The sequence below is a fragment of the Bufo gargarizans genome, chromosome 9 (genome assembly GCF_014858855.1).
Source record: "Bufo gargarizans isolate SCDJY-AF-19 chromosome 9, ASM1485885v1, whole genome shotgun sequence".
NCBI lineage: Eukaryota > Metazoa > Chordata > Amphibia > Anura > Bufonidae > Bufo > Bufo gargarizans.
The window spans coordinates 9,239,068-9,260,195 of NC_058088.1; the positions used below are offsets into that span (position 1 = coordinate 9,239,068).

General features: G+C 42.8%; 1 protein-coding gene across 1 annotated transcript; it reads left to right on the top strand.

Moving 5' to 3' along the window:
* The first annotated feature begins 16,825 nt into the window (after positions 1-16,825).
* LOC122946611 (olfactory receptor 998-like) lies at positions 16,826-17,770 on the top strand. The gene has a single exon (XM_044306349.1). It carries the CDS (start codon positions 16,826-16,828, stop codon positions 17,768-17,770), a length of 945 nt encoding a protein of 314 aa, XP_044162284.1.
* The last annotated feature ends 3,358 nt before the right edge of the window (positions 17,771-21,128 follow it).

Genomic DNA, 21,128 nt, shown 5'->3' on the forward strand with positions numbered 1-21,128 from the left:
TATATGCTGTTATTGAGAGAATTTTGCACTGTGATCCTTAGTGATCCTCAGGATAGTCGATCAGCAGATGATTGGAAGGGTTCCGACAACCCGCATCCCCCGACAGCTGTTTTGTGCTACGTAGCACCATGAACACTGTAGTGGAGGGAGGGAGCTAATACACTGACTGCTGCCAATGGAGCAACACTGAACAGCTGATAGTGGGTTTGCAGGGTGTCACTTATTCAAAAGCTGGACTATCACTTTAAAGGGGTTCTCTGGGAATTAAGAAAATGAAAATAATTAAATATTACTTTATTATAAATATATTCTCAAATACCTTTCATTATTTATAATTGCTCCTTTTGTCTGGGAAGTAATCATCAGGGGAAACAAAATGGCCGCTGTCCTATTAGTTCACACAAAACCTGTCCTAATCACACAGCAGGACAAGATACTTTACAACACTGAGGTAAAGAGCTGCCTCATCCTCCTCTCTGCTTGTCAAGGATTATGATCCTGAATACAGATGATAAGAACTTTAGCTGAATTTTTGGGGAATTTAGTTCATGAGGAGACAAGAAGTACAGAAAGGACGGACAGGACAGGCTGTGGTAATGGAGGCTGCATACAAGAGCTGCTGCTCATCAGCCACACCTCACCCTCCTCTCATGTCTCCTCATCTTCTCCATTCCCACAGAGATTCACCAGTATTCAGGATCATGATTCCTGTCAAGCAGAGCGGAGGATGAGGCAGCACTATGGCTCTTTGTGGTGAAGTAACTTGTCCTCCTGTGTGATTAGGACAGGTTTTGTGTGTACTGATAGGATGGGGGCCATTTTATTTCTCCTAATGATTGCTCCCTAGACAAAACGAGCAGGGGCGTACATAGAAATCATTGGGCCCCATAGCAGGAATCTGAATTGGGCCCTCTAACTCCGCCCACTACCAACTTCTAGCCCATCCCATTACTTGCCCTGGCTTCTCCCCTGCCACACCAGCGTTTGTCAATGAATAAAGAAATGCAATGTATAAATAGCCTGTTGAAACCATTAGGGATAAATAATTTTTGTTGCAGTAACTAAAAAAAATATAAATATCTTCCAATAATCATTGAAAAGTACAGATCACCCCACAAAAAATGAGCCCAATACATCTAACAAGTTAGAGGGGTCAGAATTTTGCTCTAAAATTAAATAAATAAGTTTTTAATTTAATAAATAAAGTTTTTTTTCAGTATTAAAATGCAAGAATAACTATACATATGTGGCATCGCCATAATCGTACTGACCTGGAAAATAAACGTAACAAGTCAGTTTTTCCGCATAGGAAATGGTGTAAAAAAAAAACAAAAAACTGTGGCTGAATAGTTTTTTTTCTTCTAATTCCACCTGATTTGGATTTTTTTCCCCAACTGTATATGGTATCATTAGAAAGTGCATCTTGTCCTGGAAAAAAACAAGCCCTCATACGGCTATGTGAATGAAAAAAAGAAAAGTTATGGCTTTGGGAGTAAAAAACTAAAAGGAAAAAAAATGGAAAATTTTCTGGTCATTAAAAGGGTTAGATTGTACCTAAACTTTTACATAAAGTTAACTAACTCCCTATTGTAAGTACTTTAAAGTGACATTTTCTAAGACTTTTTTCCCTATGAGAAATGGATGCTGAACTCAGGTGCCTATAGCGCTTTATAATCCGTACTCTCATACACCGCTGATTTTACAGTGCTGTATGGGAGTAAGGATTTCACTGGGGCTGCAGTGAGCCATGTACTGCACACATGACTGCTCCTTTCTGTCTGCTTTGGTAGAGACAGGCATAGATGGGCTATGTCAGGTTTTAGCAGAGTGGGCACAGGGCACCATATATATGCGAGCACACCTGAGCGAGTGCTGGGCAGGAACTGGCATGTGCACCTCTCCTCCTGCCCGTGCCCACTCTGCTAAAGCCTGACATAGCCCATCTCCCCACATCTGAACTCTTTTTGCTGCTGATGCTTTGTGTGCCCCAGCCCCCCAACACCACAGTTCATGTGCACACTATCCTCTGTATGAGCATCAACAGCAAGTTGATAAGCCTTATAATTTACATATGCAATGGGCAGGATACGGGTGGATAATATTCTGTACTATCCCAGGGCCCTTCCAAGGTGGTATAACGCACGTCCCAGATTAGGAATGCCAGAGCTGACCAATGGCCTATAATGTCTCTGCAGGGTGGTCATAATTGTGTCAATGGTGTCTCCTACCTGGGTACGGCCGGACTCCTGGCTCACTTGCAATAAATTTGAGTGTAGTGATAGTAGGAGTAATAGAGGAAATTTTTGATGAAGTTCAAACGTTGCTTTACTTGAAATAACTTTCATCCAAGCGGTACACAGCTTTGGTCTCTGGTCCCAGCTGGTTTTGACAATGATTGGCAGGAATAAATACTTCTGCTTTAAATTTGGAGCTTGCAGGATAAACCACTGCTTGGTAGCTCTGATATTGTGACAGGAATTAATCTTCTGCACTTTTCTGTAACTTCTGCTGTATGGGGACAGACTAGCTGAGGAGGAATGGCTTCTCCTAGGTCTCTGGACTTAGCTCACAGATAGATTTTCAGGGGGTTCTTTCTTCCTGGAATTCTGGAGATTTTGTGTGGCTTCTGCTTCTCTTCATACAGCAGAGCTTAAGGTGCTCAGACTGGGTATATGACCAAGTCTCAGCCGAGACTTGGTCCTTGCGGTCTTCCCTATACAGGGGAACTCCTCACACACAGCCTTCCCCTAGCAGGGGGGAGGCTACACTATAACTTCCTTCTCCACCCATGCTACAGGAAGTGGGAACAGCCCACTCTCTCCACAGAGGGGGATCTAAGCTGGAATAATCCATTCCGGCTCAGATTCACGATAATGGGACTTATACTTGCCAATGTGTTGCTGCCACCTACTGATTACAGGAACAATTACATTTAACAGTTTTATATGCACATTTGTGGAAGACATGAGAGAAATCATATCAGATGACAGTATAAAGCTCTTAGGAGATAATAGTGGGGTAGAGGCATGTAGTAACACAACTCTGGAGTGTTACACATACAGAACAGAGTGTGCTCCCCCCACCCCCAGGAACTCTGCTTGCTGCTGCAGCAGGACCCCCTCTTCCCCTCACTAACTATCCCCCACCATAAACTTTTTTTCATGCATAGAGGCACGGTACTCAACTTACATTGTGTTGGCAGTGGCAGTGGCACACAGGGGCAGGCAATGCTGGTGTCTGCTGGAGGTGGCAGGCTGAAAACTGAAGCAGGCAGCACATGAGTGAGTCACTGCCACGTCCCGCCCTCTCCGTTCTGTCTTCTGGCGCTAGCGATACACTAGCCAATCAGCAGCAGGAGCTTAGCCTGCTAAATGCTGATTGGCCAGTGCAGCGCCCAGCACAAAAAAGAGAGGGCCTGAGAAGGAGGGAATTAGGGTCCGCCATGTCCCTAGAAAGGGACTCAGAACGGTAGACATAATACATAACTAACTGCAAACATTGTAGGGGCACTCTGTGGGCCCTCCCTGACACGGGCCCCATAGCAGTTGCGTGGTCTGCCGCTATTGGAGTACGCCACTAAAATCGAGCCATTATAACTAATGAAAGGTATTTGTAAATATGTTTATTATAAAATAATATTTACCTATATAAATTTTTTTAATTCCTGGAGAACCCCTTTAATGTGCTAGTTACATAAACTGCTTTGTCTGACTAAAGTGACATTCCTGGTAGGTAAAACACAATTTTGGAATGATTATTGATTATTAATAAATAATGTAAATTATTATTATTATTAGTAGTAGTAGTAATAAACTTACCTGTCCGGGCTCCAGCAGTGCGATCCCCAGCCCCGACACCCACGCATCAGGAAAGATGTGCTGCTGAGCCACGTCTCCCCCAGTGACGCGTCCCCTGTTACAGAGCGCAATGCCGTTCTTTTGTCCCTGCAGTGCGTGTGTACTGGGGGAGATGAGCAGTGGGCTGAATGACAGCCCATCTGCTCAATTACCTTTCTGCTTTCTGGTTTGATCTATGGGAGAGTCAGGTCACCAGATGAATCAGGTTCTGTCTGGGGACCTGGCTCTTTATTTAAACCCCCTAATGCATGTCACCATTACATAGTAACATAGTTTATAAGGCTGAAAAAAGACAGCTGTCCATCCAGTTCAGCCTGTTATCCTGCAAGTTGATTCAGAGGAAGGCAAAAAAAAAACTGTGATGTAGAACCTAGCTAGCGATAGTCTTTGTTGGGCTCATTAGCTAGTTTTCTTGTTCTCTGTTCCTGCATTTGCTGATTGATTACTCTTTGTTTCTGATCCCGGCTTGTCTTCTGACCTTTCTCTATATCACATTTTTGGTACTGCGTAGCCTGTCTGGTTCTGACTGATTTCATAGAACTCTGTTACATAGGATTTTGTGTTGTCCGTTTGAGTGTCTTGTTTGTCCTGCACTTATTCTAGTGTAGTTGCAGTTCTGCCATTTAGTGCTTGTAGTGCAAGTAGGTAGGGGAAGTGGGCTGAGTTCTAGTTCAGGGACTCACTGTCCTCATCTGTCCCTACTTACAGTCATTACATTATCACTGGCGCAAAAAAAGCTAGTTCCACCTACACTATCATGGATACCATGGCAGCTTTAGACACACAGATGGAGGATATTGCCTAGTTGGTGCAGTATTTCTGTCACAACCAGACAGCTGAGAAGCTCTGACAGAGGCCTTTCAGAACCTCCTCCTTGAGTTTTCTTTGTTGTGGTATTCAGTTCCTCATCTCGTTAGCCTCTCTCAGCTGTCATGTAGTTGGACTGATTGCTTCCCTTTAAATTCCTCCCCATAATGCTTTACTGGGTGGCTTATACTTCTTCCTGGAGTGTGTGTGTGCATGCTGATCCTGCTTCCCAGTCTGCTACAAAGTTAAGTGCTGTACATTTATCTGTTATTTTCTGTTTGCTGGATCCCAGGTGACCCTGACTCCCTCCGTGTCTGGTGTAGGGAGCCGGTGATCGTGTCCCCTCACTATTGTAGGGTGTTCAGGGGTAATAAAGTCGAGGTACGTGGATATGCAACCATCCACCTCTGGGATCTTTGCATAGGCTGAGCAGCCAGGGAAAGTGCTAGGTCTTGTGCAGGGGTCTCCCTTTTGGTTCCTTAGCTGTGGATCCAGTGAGTCATTTATGCATGTTGCTTTGTCTTGTTTCCTGTACACCGTCCGTGACATTATAAGCCGCCAAAACCGTCTCAAGCATGGATCCGGTTTCTCTTTTTGCTGAACGCCTTCAGGGTCTTTCATTGGAGGTAGCTGATCTCCGCAGGACTTTTTCTCAGCTTCAAGTGACTGGTTCAGCTGGCGTTCATGGAGTTTGTTCTGAGCCTAAGATCTCGCTCCCAAGTACGTTTTCCGGGGGTAGTGAGAATTTTGTGCGTTTTAGAGAGGCTTGCAAACTCAATTTTCGCCTTCTTCCCCATTCCTCTGGTGATGAGGAACGGAGGGTGGGGATCATTATATCGCTGCTCAGGGGTAGCGCTCAGTCCTGGGGCTTTTCGCTGCCGGAGGGGGCACGGCCCCTCCGTTCAGTGGATGAATTATTTTTAGCCCTGGGTCAGATATATGATGATCCGGATCGTATTGCTCTGGCTGAGTCTAGACTACGTCTATTATGCCAGGGTAAACAATCCGCAGAAATATACTGCTCAGAATTTCGGAGATGTGCAGTTGATACTGGTTGGAATGATGCTGCACTCCGAAGTCAATTTTGCCATGGTCTTTCAGAGGGATTGAAAGATGCATTTGCCTTTCATGAGAGGCCTATTTCTTTGGACTCTGCTATGTCTCAGGCCGTTCGTATTGACAGGCGTCTTAGAGAGAGAGGAGAGATCTCTCCTTCCTGTCATACTCAGTCCCAGGACAGTGCAGCAGTCCCATTCTGTGCGCAGGGGTCTCAGTCGCTGTCAGCCCCTTCTGAGCAGGAGCCCATGCAGCTGGGGTTGATTGCTTCTGACAATAGAAGATTCAGCCCGCATGGGAGGGTTTGTTTTTGTTGTAGAGGTATAAATCATTTGGCAAATGTTTGTCCCTCTAGGAGATTCAGGCAGTTCTCTGGGAGTAATAAAGAAACAAAGAGGAAAAAATCTTTTAAAAATGTTCCGTCTGTTACTATTGGCAGGGTTGAGGCGGAAATTGAAGGTTTTCCGTTTGCTTGTAGTTCCCGTTTTGTCCTGCCTGGTGGCGCTAGAGAGCAAGAGCATTTTTTGTAAAATTTTTGTTGATAGTGGAGCAGCGGTCAATTTCATTGATAGTCAATTTGCAATAACTCATGGTTTCCAGGTGTGCACTTTGGGAAAGGATATTCCTGTTTTTGCTATTGATTCCGCTCCACTTTCTCAGAAATCATTAAAGGGCATAGTTCACAATATCCGTTTAATTGTGAGTGATGCTCATGTTGAGGATGTGTCATGTTTCGTCCTTAGCGGTTTGCCTACTCCTCTAGTGTTGGGGCTACCCTGGCTCACTAAACATAATCCCACCATTGATTGGCAAGCAAGGTTTCTGAGGTTGCTACTAAGACTGTACCATCTTTTCTCTCTGAATCTTCGGATGTCTTCTCTGAGAGTGGAGTTCAGGATTTGCCCCCGCACAGGGAGTACGATTGCCCTATTAATCTCATCCCAGGCGCCAAGCTGCCTAAATCTCATTTATACAATCTTTCCCAACCTGAAAGGATCGCTATGCGTGCTTATATCTCTGAGAGTCTGAGAAAAGGACACATACGACCCTCGAAGTCACCTGTTGCTGCTGGTTTTTTCTTTGTTAAGAAAAAATATGGTTCTTTAAGACCTTGTCTGGATTTCAGGGAGCTGAACAGTATCACTATTCGTGACCCTTATCCGCTTACTCTAATCCCGGACCTGTTTGACCGCCTCCGGACCGCCTAACACAGATCTGCGGTCCGGAGGCGGCAGCTCTGCGCAGAGTGACGCATATACACGTCATCTCGCGAGAGCCGTGATTTCCTGTGAACGCACACACACAGGCGTGCGCGTTCACAGGATCGGAAGGTAAGAGACAGAATCTCCAGCCTGCCAGCGGCGATCGTTCGCTGGCAGGCTGGAGATGCGATTTTTTTAACCCCTAACAGGTATATTAGACGCTGTTTTGATAACAGCGTCTAATATACCTGCTACCTGGTCCTCTGGTGGTCTCTTTTGTTTGGATGGACCACCAGAGGACACAGGTAGCTGTGTAAAGTAGCACCAAACACCACCTACACTACACTACACCCCCCTGTCACTTATTAACCCCTTATGAACCCCTGATCACCCCATATAGACTCCCTGATCACCCCCCTGTCATTGATCACCCCCCTGTCATTGATCACCCCCCTGTAAGGCTCCATTCAGACGTCCGTATGATTTTTACGGATCCACGGATACATGGATCGGATCCGCAAAACACATACGGACGTCTGAATGGAGCCTTACAGGGGGGTAATCATCAATGACAGGGGGGTGATCACCTCATATTACACTCCCTGATCACCCCCTGCCATTGATCACCCCCCTGTCATTGATCACCCCCCTGTCATAGATCACCCCCCTGTCAGGCTCCGTTCAGACGTCCGTATGATTTTTACGGATCCACGAATACATGGATCGGATCCGCAAAACACATACGGACGTCTGAATGGAGCCTTACAGGGGGGTGATCAATGACAGGTGGGTGATCACCCATATAGATTCCCTAATCACCCCCTGTCATTGATCACCCCCCTGTCATTGATCACCCCCCTGTCATTGATCACCCCCCTGTCAGGCTCCGTTCAGTCGTCCGTATGATTTTTACGGATACATGGATCGGATCCGCAAAACACATACGGACTGTCTGAATGGAGCCTTACAGGGGGGTGATCAATAACAAGGGGGTGATCACCCATATAGATTCCCTGATCACCCCCCTGTCATTGATCACCCCCCTGTCATTGATCACCCCCCTGTCAGGCTCCGTTCAGACGTCCGTATGATTTTTACGGATCCACGGATACATGGATCGGATCCGCAAAACACATACGGACGTCTGAATGGAGCCTGACAGGGGGGTGATCAATGACAGGGGGGTGATCACCCCATACAGACTCCCTGATCACCCCCCTGTCATTGATCACCCCCTGTCATTGATCACCCCCTGTAAGGCTCCATTTAGACAGTTTTTGGGCACAAGTTAGCGGAAATAGATATTTTATTTTTATTTTATTTTTCTTACAAAGTCTCATATTCCACTAACTTGTGTCAAAAAATCTAATCTCACATGAACTCACCATACCCCTCACGGAATCCAAATGCATACATTTTTTTAGACATTTATATTCCAGACTTCTTCTCACGCTTTTGGGCCCCTAAAATGCCAGGGCAGTATAACTACCCCACAAGTGACCCCATTTTGGAAAGAAGACACCCCAAGATATTCCGTGAGGGGCATGGCGAGTTCCTAGAATTTTTTATTTTTTGTCACAAGTTAGCGGAAAATGATGATTTTTTTTTGATTTTTTTTTCTTACAAAGTCTCATATTCCACTAACTTGTGACAAAAAATAAAAAAATTCTAGGAACTCGCCATGCCCCTCACGGAATACCCTGAGGTGTCTTCTTTCCAAAATGGGGTCTGGAAAGAAGACAATCTGTAAAAAATGGCCCGTGAAATCCTAAAGGTGCTCTTTGGAATGTGTGCCCCTTTGCCCACCTAGGCTGCAAAAAAGTGTCACACATCTGGTATTGCCGTACTCAGGAGAAGTTGGGGAATGTGCTTTTGGGGTGTTATTTTACATATACCTATGCTGGGTGAGAGAAATATCTTGGCAAAAGACAACATTTCCCATTTTTTTATACAAAGTCGGCATTTGACCAAGATATTTATCTCACCCAGCATGGGTATATGTAAAATGACACCCCAAAACACATTCCCCAACTTCTCCTGAGTACGGCGATACCAGATGTGTGACACTTTTTTGCCGTCTAGGTGGACAAAGGGGCACACATTCCAAAGAGCACCTTTAGGATTTCACAGGTCATTTTTTTACACATTTTGATTTCAAACTACTTCTCACACATTAGGGCCCCTAGAATGCCAGGGCAGTATAACTACCCCACAAGTGACCCACGACTATATAACTATATAACTATATCTGGGATCTTTGCATAGGCTGAGCAGCCACGGAAAGTGCTAGGTCTTGTGCAGGGGTCTCCCTTTTGGTTCCTTAGCTTTGGATCCAGTGAGTCATATATGCATGTTGCTTTGTCTTGTTTCCTGTACACCGTCCGTGACATTTTCACTGAGAGAGTCCAGCAGCAAGAATCCCGTCAGACTAGTTTCCCTGCAACTCTCCCAGAAAGTTGCAAAACCCTTGTGGTCACCAGAGAAGCAGTCAGAGAGCTGGCTCCACCAGTGACGGCTCTCTGACTGCTTCTCTGGTGACCACAAGGGTTTTGCAACTTTCTGGGAGAGTTGCAAATTTTATTTTCAAAAGGACAGGCAGGTATCTTGTGCCCCTTAATTTGTCTTCACAAGGAAGGTCTATTTATGGTTTAGCGTTTATGGATTCTGGGGCCCGCAGCTAGTTTTGTTAACTCCTTAAGGACACAGCCTTATTTCGCCGTAAGGACCAGGCCATTTTTTGAAAATCTGACCAGTGTCACTTTAAGTGGTGATAAATTTAAAACGCTTTGACTTATCCAGGCCATTCTGAGATTGTTTTTTCGTCACATATTGTACTTCATGACACTGGTAAAATTGAGTAAAAAATATAATTTTTATTTATAAAAAAATAAAAATTTGAAAAAATTAGCAAATTTACAAGTTTCAATTTCTACACTTCTATAATACATAGTAATACCTACACAAATAGTTATTACTTTACATTCTCCATATGTCTACTTCATGTTAGGATCATTTTGGGAATGACATTTTATTTTTGGGGGACATTAAAAGGCTTAGAAGTTTAGAAGTAAATCTTGAAATTTCTCTGAAATTTTCCAAAAAAATACTTTTTAAGGACCAATTCAGGTCTGAAGTCACTTTGTGAGGCTTACATAATAGAAACCACCAAAAAATGACCCCATTCTAGAAACTACACCCCTCAAGGTATTCAAAACTGATTTTGCAAACGTTGTTAACCATTCAGCTGTTCCACAAGAATTAATGAAAATTTAGAGATATAATTTTTAAATTTCACTTTTTGGGCAGATTTTCCATTTTAATATTTTTTTTCCAGTTACAAAGCAAGGGTTTACAGCCAAACAAAACTCAATATTTATGGCCCTGATTCTGTAGTTTACAGAAACACCCTATATGTGGTCGTAAACTGCTAGGGCACACGGCAGGGCGCAGAAGAAAAGGAATGCTATACGGTTTTTGAAAGGCAGATTTTGATGGACTGTTTTTTTTTTACACCATGTCACATTTGAAGCCCCCCTGATGCACCTCTAGAGTAGAAACTCCATAAAAGTGACCCCATATAAGACACTACACCCCTCAAGGTATTCAAAACTGATTTTACAAACGTCGTTAATCCTTTAGGTGTTCCACAAGAATTTATGGAAAATAGAGATACAATTTCAAAATTTCTCTTTATGGCAGATTTTCCATTTTAATTTTTTTTTTCCAGTTACAAAGCAAGGGTTAACAGCCAAACAAACTCAATATTTATGGCCCTGATTCTGTAGTTTACAGAAACTCCCCATATGTGGTCATAAACTACTGTATGGGCACACAGCAGGGCGCAGAAGGAAAGGAATTTTTGAGGGAGGAGATGACGGTTTGATTGGCACTATTTTGGGGTGCATATGACTTTTTGATCACTTGCTATTACACTTTTTGTGATGTAAGGGGACAAAAAATGGTTTATTTAGCACAGTTTTTATTTTTATTTTTTACGGTGTTCATCTGAGGGGTTAGGTCATGTGATATGTTTATAGAGCCGGTCGATATTTTTTTTTCCCCCTATTTTTTACCAAGTTTTTTTTACTTTATTTGTGGAAAATGACAGTTTTTGTTTATTTTTACTTGGAACTTTTAATTTTTTTGGGGGGGAAACTTTATTTTTTCAACTTTTTTTTTTTCACTTTATTTTTTTGTCCCACTTTGGGACTTCAACTTTTGGGGGTCTAATCCTTTACAATGCATTCCAATACTTCTGTATTGGAATGCATTGGCTGTATGAGCAATACAGTCTGTATTACTCATACAGCTTCCGGCCTGTGAGATCCAGGGGGCTGGATCTCACAGGAACGTCACAGGAAGGCAGCGGCGATGCCTCAGGAAGGCATCGCGCTGCCTTCCATGCCATCGCATCCCCCCTAAAGCCTCATGGGGACCTGATGGCACTGCCGCCGCCGCCAGCCGCGGGACCCCCCTGCGCATTTAGCCGAGGTGCCTGCTCAATGATTTGAGCAGGCACCGGCTTCCGATCACTGCCCGCCGCGCGGCGGTGATCGGAAATGCACAGGACGTACAGGTACGCCCTGTGTCCTTAAGTACCAGGACATCAAGGCGTACATGTATGCCCTGTGTCCTGAAGAGGTTAATTATGATTTTGTGTCTAGTTTGGGAACATAATTTTTTAGGCTTCCTGAACCTATCCCAGTCTATGAGGTGGATAGTACTCCTTTGGCCAGAGGGTTCATTGAGTAAAATGGGGGCCTCAATGTTCTAATCATTATCTGTCCAGATGAGCCTATACCCAAATACAATTAAGGATTTTTCGAATGTTTTCTCCAAAAAGGCCTCTAAGACTTTACCCCCACAGCAAGAATACGATTGTGCCATTGAACTTTTTCCTGGTGCCAAGTATCCTAAAGGCAGAATTTATAATCTTACAGGATGTGAAAGATAGGCCATGAAAGATAATATTTAAGATAGTCTCAAGGTGGGACATATTCGGCAGCCTGTATCTCCTATGGGAGAGGGTTTCTTCTTTGTTGAAAAAAGACGGTGGATTACGCACTTCCATTAACTATAAAGAGCTAAACAAAATCACCATCAGAAACCAGTATCCTCTTCCTCTCAATCCCGACAACTTTAATCAACTGCTCTGGCCAGTTTTCAAAACGAATAAATGACATTTGTCTTGATTTCCTGGGTGTATTTGTAGTCATCTACCTTGATGATATTCTGATATTTTCTCCTGACTGGGCCTCTCATGTTGTTCACATATGAAAGGTTCTTCAAATGTTAAGAGAATATTAGTTGTTTGCTAAATTAAGTAAATGTGTTTTTGGAGTAAGAGAACTCTCTTTTCTGGGTTATATAATTTCACCTCAAAAATTCCACCTGGACTCTGCCAAGGCTCTAGCAATAACTCATTGGGCAAGACCCACTTCCCCTAAGGTTCATCAGAGATTACTTGGTTTTCCAAATTAATATAGAACATTTATTAGAAACTTCTCAGTCCCTGCTAAACCACTTACTGACTTGACCAAGAAAGGATTGGATCTTCTTCATTGGCCTCTTGATCTTTTGTCTGCTTTTGAAGCTCTAAAAAGAGTTTCATCAATGCACCAATACTCATTCAACCTGACGCCACTATACAGTCCATCATTGAGGTGGATGCTTCTGAGGTAGGAGTGGGTGCGGTACTGTCCCAGGGGTCATCCTCTTTAACCAACCTTCATCCATCTGCATTCTTTTCAAAAGATTTTTCCTCTGCAGAAAGAAATGATGATATAAGTAACCGGGAATTACTTGGCTATTAAATGGGCTTTAGAAAAGTGGCGGCATTTCCTGGAAGGGGCTCTTCACCAATTTATTGAACTTAAAGGGCTTCTGTCACCCCACTAAAGTCATTTTTTTTTTTTGGGCTAGTTACATTCCTTATAGTGCGATATATGCAAATAGAATGGTGTTACTTACTTTCATTCAGCCGTTTCTTATAAAAACGAAGTTTTATAATATGTAAATCAGGTCTCTACCAGCAAGTAGGGCGTCTACTTGCTGGTAGCCGCCGCAAAAAACCGCCCCCTCGTCGTGTTGATTGACAGGGCCAGCCGTGCTCTCCTCCTCCGGCCGGCCCTGTCAGCATTTTAAAAATCGCGCGCCTCTGTTCATTCGGCACAGGCACTCTGAGATGAGGAGGCTCGTCTCCTCATAACTCCCTCAGTGCGCCTGCGCCGATGACGTCTTCTCTTTCGGTGATGTCATCGGCCCAGGCGCACTGAGGGAGTTCTGAGGAGACGAGCCTCCTCACCTTAAAGCGCCTGCGCCGAATGAACAGAGGCGCGCGATTTTTAAAATGCTGACAGGGCCGGCCGGAGGAGGAGAGCGCGGCTGGCCCTGTCAATCAACACGACGAGGGGGCGGTTTTCTGCGGCGGCTACCAGCAAGTAGACGCCCTATTTGCTGGTAGAGACCTGATTTACATATTATAAAACTTTGTTTTTATAAGAAACGGCTGAATGAAAGTAAGTAACACCATTATATTTTCATATATCGCACTATAAGGAATGTAACTAGCCCAAAAAAAAATATGACTTTAGTGGGGTGACAGAAGCCCTTTAAGGATTATAAAAACCTGATGTACCTAGAGAGTGCTAAGCGCTTGAATCCTAGACAAGTGTGCTGGGCCTTGTTCTTCGCTCACTTTAATTTTGTCATCACATACTGTATGACCCTGGGTCTTGTAGTGTGAAAGCGGATGTTTTATCACGTAGTTTTAGTGCCAGTAATTCAGGGGAAATTAAACCTGTTAACATCCTTCCTCACAGCATCATCATTGCGGCTGTTAATCCTGATTTTGACTGTCAGGATATGGCTTCCCATAATCTCCTTCTGGAAAATAATTGTTTGTTCCTCCAGGTCTTCGTCTTAAGGTTTTGGATTGGACTCTGTGCTCTGTGCTTGCAGGTCATCCTGGGATTGCTGGTACCAAACATCTGATTTGCAGATCCTACTGGTGGCCCACTTGGTTAACAGTGACTGCCTTTGACTCTGCCAGTGAGGTCTGCGAGAGGGCCAAGTTACTAAGGAGACGTCCTGTGGGTTTATTTTGTCTGTTGCCTATTTCACAGAGACCTTGGACTCACAGCTCTATGGATGTAGTGAGAAGCGTTAACGTGTATATCTTGATAAGCAAATGCTAGACCTTAACAAATGACATATTCTAGAAGTCTATTCAGTATTGTGAACAGTGGCATCAATTATTGTGTGTGCCCCGCGGTTTGTATTTTTTTACTTGGAATCGGAATTGTGTATTAGCTGTTAGGCATAAATTGTTTGTCACATAATTTGGCTTTGTGTCATCAACAATAAATTAAACACTTAATATCAGCCAGTGATCATCCAAATAACTGTATACTAGAGAGCCATAGCAATTGTATTTGATTAAATTGGATTTGGTTTAACAAATTTTATAAGGATGAAGTGATGACAGGAAGACGCTTTATCCTCTCAGCATGTCAGCCCAGACTTCTCATCCAGAAAAAGCTTGATAAAGGTTCTGATGGACCGAAATGTTACATGCTAATTGTGCTTTCTAGATTATACCTGTATTCATATTTCTAAACTAGATGAAGCATATGACATATATAATGTCTTGTTATCAAGTAACACGTGTGAGATTTCTTTCCATGGAATTGGAGCGTTGCGGTTTTCCTTTCAGATTATTGTGGATTCCTACTGCAGAAGCACCCGCCCTCTAGGAGTCTGGTTCCACTACTGGACTGTAAACTTCTCAGATACACAACCATCATGAACCTCAGTAATCTTGGCCTCTGTATGCTAGGTTCATGGGTTTTTAAAAATAATACCATACCCTTATCTTAATGATTGTATGTATGCAAGAAGTAGGGTACATGGTGAAGGGAGTATGAATGCGGTATCTGACTACAGAGAGGTTATTTGTAGTCTGTAACCATAGAGACGCCTAGATCTACCAAAAGTGATCAGTAGATCTAGTCTACATTTTTAATAAAGACTATTTTTTTTATTTGCCTTAATAGACTTGGTACAAACAGATGTCTTCATTTAAATGAGTAATCAATGTAAACAACACTTGTCTTGGCTAATGTAGAAGTGTTACTTATCATTAGGATGAGACAGCATTCATTAATTATGATAAACAGCTGTCAGAAAAACTGATCCCATGAGAGTGCCTCATACACGACTCACTGTAGTATAAAAGCTTTGTGCAGAGACTGTAAAAATGCAGGAATGGATAAAACTGGTAGGTAAAATCATAAAATGGTTCACGTCAATGAATATGGTTTAGGTAAATTAAACTACTTTATAAGCACATCTTTGTTGTTGTAGTGTAGACAGAAATGTTGCATGTAACCTGTAGTAGTGCAGCCACCTCCCCCTCCTTCATCTTCTTTTGTCTTCTAGTTGGAGTTTTACACCAGAAGGATTTTATGGTGGCTGAGGAGGTTTCTGAATATATACATAAAAAGTTTCTACTGTTGTATTAATCATTTATGCTAGAAAGCGTATTTGATAAGGTGAGCTTTTCTTCAGCCCTTCTACTCCCCTGATTTTGGACCATTATCTACACTAATACATGAGTAGTACTGAATATATGAAGTCCAGATGACAATTTTTTATTTTCCTATTGCCCTCTGTTCCCACGCTGTCAGAGCTCAGAGCTGAATTGAAATACATTGTCAGGACTGGTGTGCATTATGTTAGAACGGCACAGTAATCCAGGATGTAGATTTCAGCACAGCTTTGAGAGCTGACAGCGGGGGAACAGGGGCAGTAATGAGAATACAAAATACGTGGAGTACTACTTGTGTAATACTGTAGATAACGGTCCAAAATCGGGTGGCTGATTATTTTTGCCTATTGTACTGTATATACCCTTAGTCACAGCTCACATAAACGGGAATGCCCATATAGTAAAATGGCATCGGTTTATCCTCCATGTCATTTTTTATTTAGCATTTGATGCACTGCTGTCATGTACAATTGTTTTTTAATAAAAATGAATGAAAAACAGATCATCCACTCTAGGCATTATTAGTCCCTTGTGAAAGAAACATGCAGTTTATGGTTTGCAGAGGACAGACATTATATTTTGCCTTGAAGACTATGGATACCTTTGCATTAATATTTTTTTATTGAATTTAATCTATTATGTTATACGTTTATTTTACTTGGTTGTCAGTGTTAGGTTACTTTCACATATCTGTTTAACTGATCCTCTGCCGTAACAGCCTGCCGGAGTTCACTGTATTCGGCATAGCCAGATACTGCCGTTGACCCCTTTGACAGTAATAGGATCAAGCTGGGATCTGGACGGTTTTTGGCCTGAGTGCCAGGTTTTGACCAGACAAAAAAACGATGCTCCATACTACTATGGAGCTGAACAGGAAAACACATGCACATAGTCTGCAGTCTGTGAGCACAGGAAGAATGGGGGCATCAGCTGAGTAAGGGACTGATAAGTATTTACCTAATGATCTTCCTTCCACATGGCAGAAGAAATAAAAATAAAAAATTACTCAGAGAGAACCCTTTTTTTAATTATACATTTACACACATTGAGTTGCATAATGAGCTTTTGACATTATATTTTGTTTTCTAACGCACTATGGGGAGATTTATCAGAATGGTGTAAAGTATTGCCCATAGCAACTCATCATCTTCAACCTTTCATTTTCCAAAGGATCTGTGAAAAATGAAAGGTGGAATCTGCTTGTGTTGCTATGGGCAACTAAGCCAGTTCTACTTTACACCAGTTTGATAAATCTCCCCCTATATTTTTATTATTTTTATATGCACACGCTTATGGCATAAGAATTTTCTTTCTGCTTTCTTTTATCCCACAGAACACTCAACAAATCTGAACAGATGGAGCAACTAAATCAGACGATGGTGACATTTTTCTTTATCAAAGGGATCTCAGATGTTCCTGAGCTTCAAGTTCCCATCCTTCTTCTGGTCGCCCTCATTTATCTCTTGACTCTTGGGGGAAACATGACCATTCTTCTTTTGGTCTGCCTGGACCATCATCTCCATACTCCTATGTACTTCTTCTTGGTTAATTTGTCCATTGTCGACATGTGTTCTTCCACGGTTACTTTACATACCATGCTTCTCATAGGAATAACTGGCAACAGAACCATCTCCTATCTAAGATGCATAGCCCAGATCCATTTCATGGGATGGTTTATCAATGAGGAACTGTTGTTCTTGACGGTCATGAGCTATGATCGATATGTGGCTATCTGTAACCCTTTGAGATACAGAATGATCATGAACCAAAGAATGTGTGCCTTGTTGGCATCTGTATGTTGGGTACTTGGTGTTTTAGAAATAACTCCTTATGTTGTTTTGGTCACAGGTTTTTCATGTTATAATTCCAATGTAGTCAACCATTTCTTCTGTGATCTTTTGCCTGTTATCAAACTCTCCTGCAGTGACACTTCAGTATTGCAGACCTTGTTCATTGTGGAGGGAGCAGTTATTTTGACTCTTGTCCCTTCCTTATTAAAAGTCATTTCATATGTTTTTATTATAACCACCATCTTAAGGATCCGTACTAGCAATGGGAGAAGGAAAGCTTTCTACACATGTTCCTCACACCTCACAGTGGTCATCTTGCTCTACACCACATTAATCTATCAATATCTGAGGCCTATATCACCTGATAGCCTGGAGAACAATAAGTTGTTTTCTCTGATCAACACGGGTGCTGTTCCTGTGCTAAACCCTCTTATATACAGCTTGAAGAATAAAGATGTCAAAGCAGCTTTCCGGAGAAAAGTTAATTCTTTCATAGATAAAGTTACATAGCTAAGTGTAACTCAACTCAAAACCTAAAAAGTTCAAGTGAGACTGCAACAAGCCACAATATCTCACAACAACATAAGGCATCCTTGTAGGAGATTTGGTAACTGAGATCTATGATGCTGTTGGGAAAGGTTTTCACAAGACAAACCAGTGACTCTACAAGGTCAAAAAGACATTGACAATTAACTCCATATATCTTTTAGGCCTTTGTAAGTCTGATATCTGGGTTAAGTGGGATGTTGGGTTTCATTGCAATAGTCAAAGCCAATTTCCAGGTTTTGAGTAGAATATTCGAATTCGCGATATTTCACGAATATATGGTAGAATGTTCGTCATATATTCGTGAATATTCGTATTCGAGATATTCGTTTTATTGCGAAACATCTGTAATAAAAAAATCGCATAATGCAAATTTTTATGCCAAAAACGAGTATGTAGCACTACAGAATATACTGCTATATATTTGTTTTTAGAATATTCTTAATTTTTTTCCATCTGAACAAATGATTCCTCCCTGCTTAAAATGCTTGTGGTCAATGAGTCATTGGCCCACAAGCAAGAAGCAAGGAGGAATCATGACTTTAGATGCTGAAAAAAGACGAATATTCTAAAAAACTAACATATAGCACTATAGCGAATATATTCGTTTTGAATTTTTTTTGAATATTCATCTTTTTTTTTTCTCTAAACAGTACAGTTGAACCCCTTTGGCATACTCCTCCCCACAAGCGTCCCCGTCACCATGGGAACACCTGGTGGTTAGAATATACTATTGGATCTGAGTTAGATTGTGAAAACTCAAATCCGATGGTATATTCTAACACAGAGGCGTTCCCATGGTGATGGGGGATACTTGAAGTTAAAGCATACCAACAGGCGCATACATACTGGCCCCCTGCTGCCTGGCGGCACATAACCTCTGACAGGGCACTGTGATCCACACAATTAACCCCTCACGTGCTGCACCTGGGGGGTTAATTGTGCAGATCACAGAACCCTGTCAGAGGTCGGCTGCCCTCAATCCCCCCTCCCCCCAATATTAATCATTGCTGGCATTGTGCCCTCAATCCCCCCTCCCTCCCCAGTATTAATCATTGCTGGCAGTGTACCCCCCTCATCATTGGTGGCAGCGGCAGCTCCGATCGGTTACCATGGCAACCAGGATGCTACTGAAGTCCTGGCTGCCATAGTCAGTTAGTCAGCATTGTACTTACCTGCGCTGGGGCCGCCGGGCACTCCTTCTTCTCAAACTCACAGGTCTGTGTGGCGCATTGCTACGCCGCACAGACCTGTGAGTTTGAGAAGAAGGAGCGCCCGGCGGCCCCAGCGCAGGTAAGTACAATGCTGACTAACTGACTATGGCAGCCAGGACTTCAGTAGAGTCCTGGTTACCATGGTAACCGATCAGAGCCCCAGCATTACACTGCTGGGACTCTGATCGGAACAGCCGCTGCCACCAATGATGGGGGGGCGGGCGCACTGACAGCAATGATTAATACTGGGGAGGGATGGGGGATTGAGGGCACACTGCCAGCAATGATTAATACTGGGGAGGGAGGGGGGGGATCCGCACTGGCCACCAATGATTGTAATACAGCACCTCTGACAGGTGCTGTGATCCGCACAATTAACCCCTCAGGCGCGGCACCTGAGGGGTTAATTGTGTGGATCACAGTGGCCTGTAAGAGGTCAGGTGCCGCCAGGCAGCAGGGGGCCAGTATGTATGCGCCTGTTGGTATACTCTAACTTCAAGTGCCCTTATCACCATGGGAAGGCCTCTGTGTTAGAATATACCATCGGATTTGAGTTTTCACGATCTAACTCAGATCCGATGGTATATTCTAACCACCAGGCGTTCCCATGGTAACGGGGACGCTTGTGGGAAGGAGTATGCCTGACTCATTGACCACAAGCATTTTAAGCAGGGAGAAATCATTTGTTCAGATGTAAAAAATTACGAATATTCGATATAACGAATATATAGCAGTATATTCGTAATATTCGCAAATTATCGAAGTTGCGATATTTGCGATTAATATTCGCTATTCGAATATTCGTGCTCAACACTAGTTTTGAGTAGAGGCAAGCTATAAGGTGGTACCCCCATGAGTATTCTTGATATGGCCTTCTAGAGCTAGTTTCACATAAGCGTTAAAACTATCCTCCAGGCTGTTCCTACAATGGGACCGATATGGATCCGGAATGTTTCTGGCATGAGTGAGCTGTTTTTTGTCTGGCCGAATTCTGTCTCTTATGCCGAAAACAGGCCAGATCCCAGCTGGGTCTCAATATGGTCAAGGTTGTATCAGGCTAGACTTGATATGATAAACTCCATCAGGCTGTTCCTCTGCCAGAATAGGTTGCTGGATGGTTTTAATGCAAGTATGAAACTAGCCTAAATAAGATATCTGTTGGTGTCTTCTAGTTGGTAACAGCAGCAGAGGTCCATCATGCTGTATAACTCTCCTGTACCCCATCAGATTATGTATGTTGATTTCCCACTCAGTTGATCACATTCACTGACGCTGCTTCCTATAGTAGAAAACCGATGTGACTTCAGCAAGCAATGTGGCAGCCAGAGGAAGGGTTCAAGTATTAAAAATATCAGGTTACATTTCTCACTGGCTAATAAGGTGAATAAATGGCATGAATATTGTAGATCTTATCAATTCAACATAAAGAAACAATAATTATATGAAATAATAGGCCCTCTCGCAACTATCACCTTGGGCCTTCACATTATTATCCCCATACACTCTCGAGGTGATATCAACATATGCCCTCACACTTCTACATACTGTATATAAAGTCTTACATCACTATGCCCGTAGGTTCTCACATTACTATTATCGTAGACCATCATATAATTATCATCATAAACCCTCACCCTCCTATCACCTTAGGTATTTACATTATTATCACCATAGGCCCTAACACTACTATCAGCATAGATCCTCCTATGACTTTTGATAAGGGGTCTCACACCTCTGTCACCATAAAACCTTACACTGTTGTCACTATCGGGTCTTATGCGGCTCTCACCATAGATCCTCACACTACTATCAATACAAGCCTTTGCACTTCCATCATCAAAACCTCTCACACTAATATCACCTTAGGAGCTCACACTATTACTACACACAGGCCTTTATACTAATATCATCATCATCTCTAGAACTAGTGTCATCATAAGACCTCATACTACTATCACTATAGACCCTCACCCTATTATCAAAATAGACGCTAACACTACAATCAATAAAAGGCCTCAAATTTCAATCACCATAAACACTTACATTACTATCACTATTGGATCTCATACTGCTACCACCATAGATCCTCACACTACTCTCATTACAGG

Coding starts and splice junctions, on each gene's coding strand:
- LOC122946611 (XM_044306349.1), top strand. CDS start 16,826: ATGGAGCAACTAAATCAGACGATGGTGACATTTTTCTTTATCAAAGGG.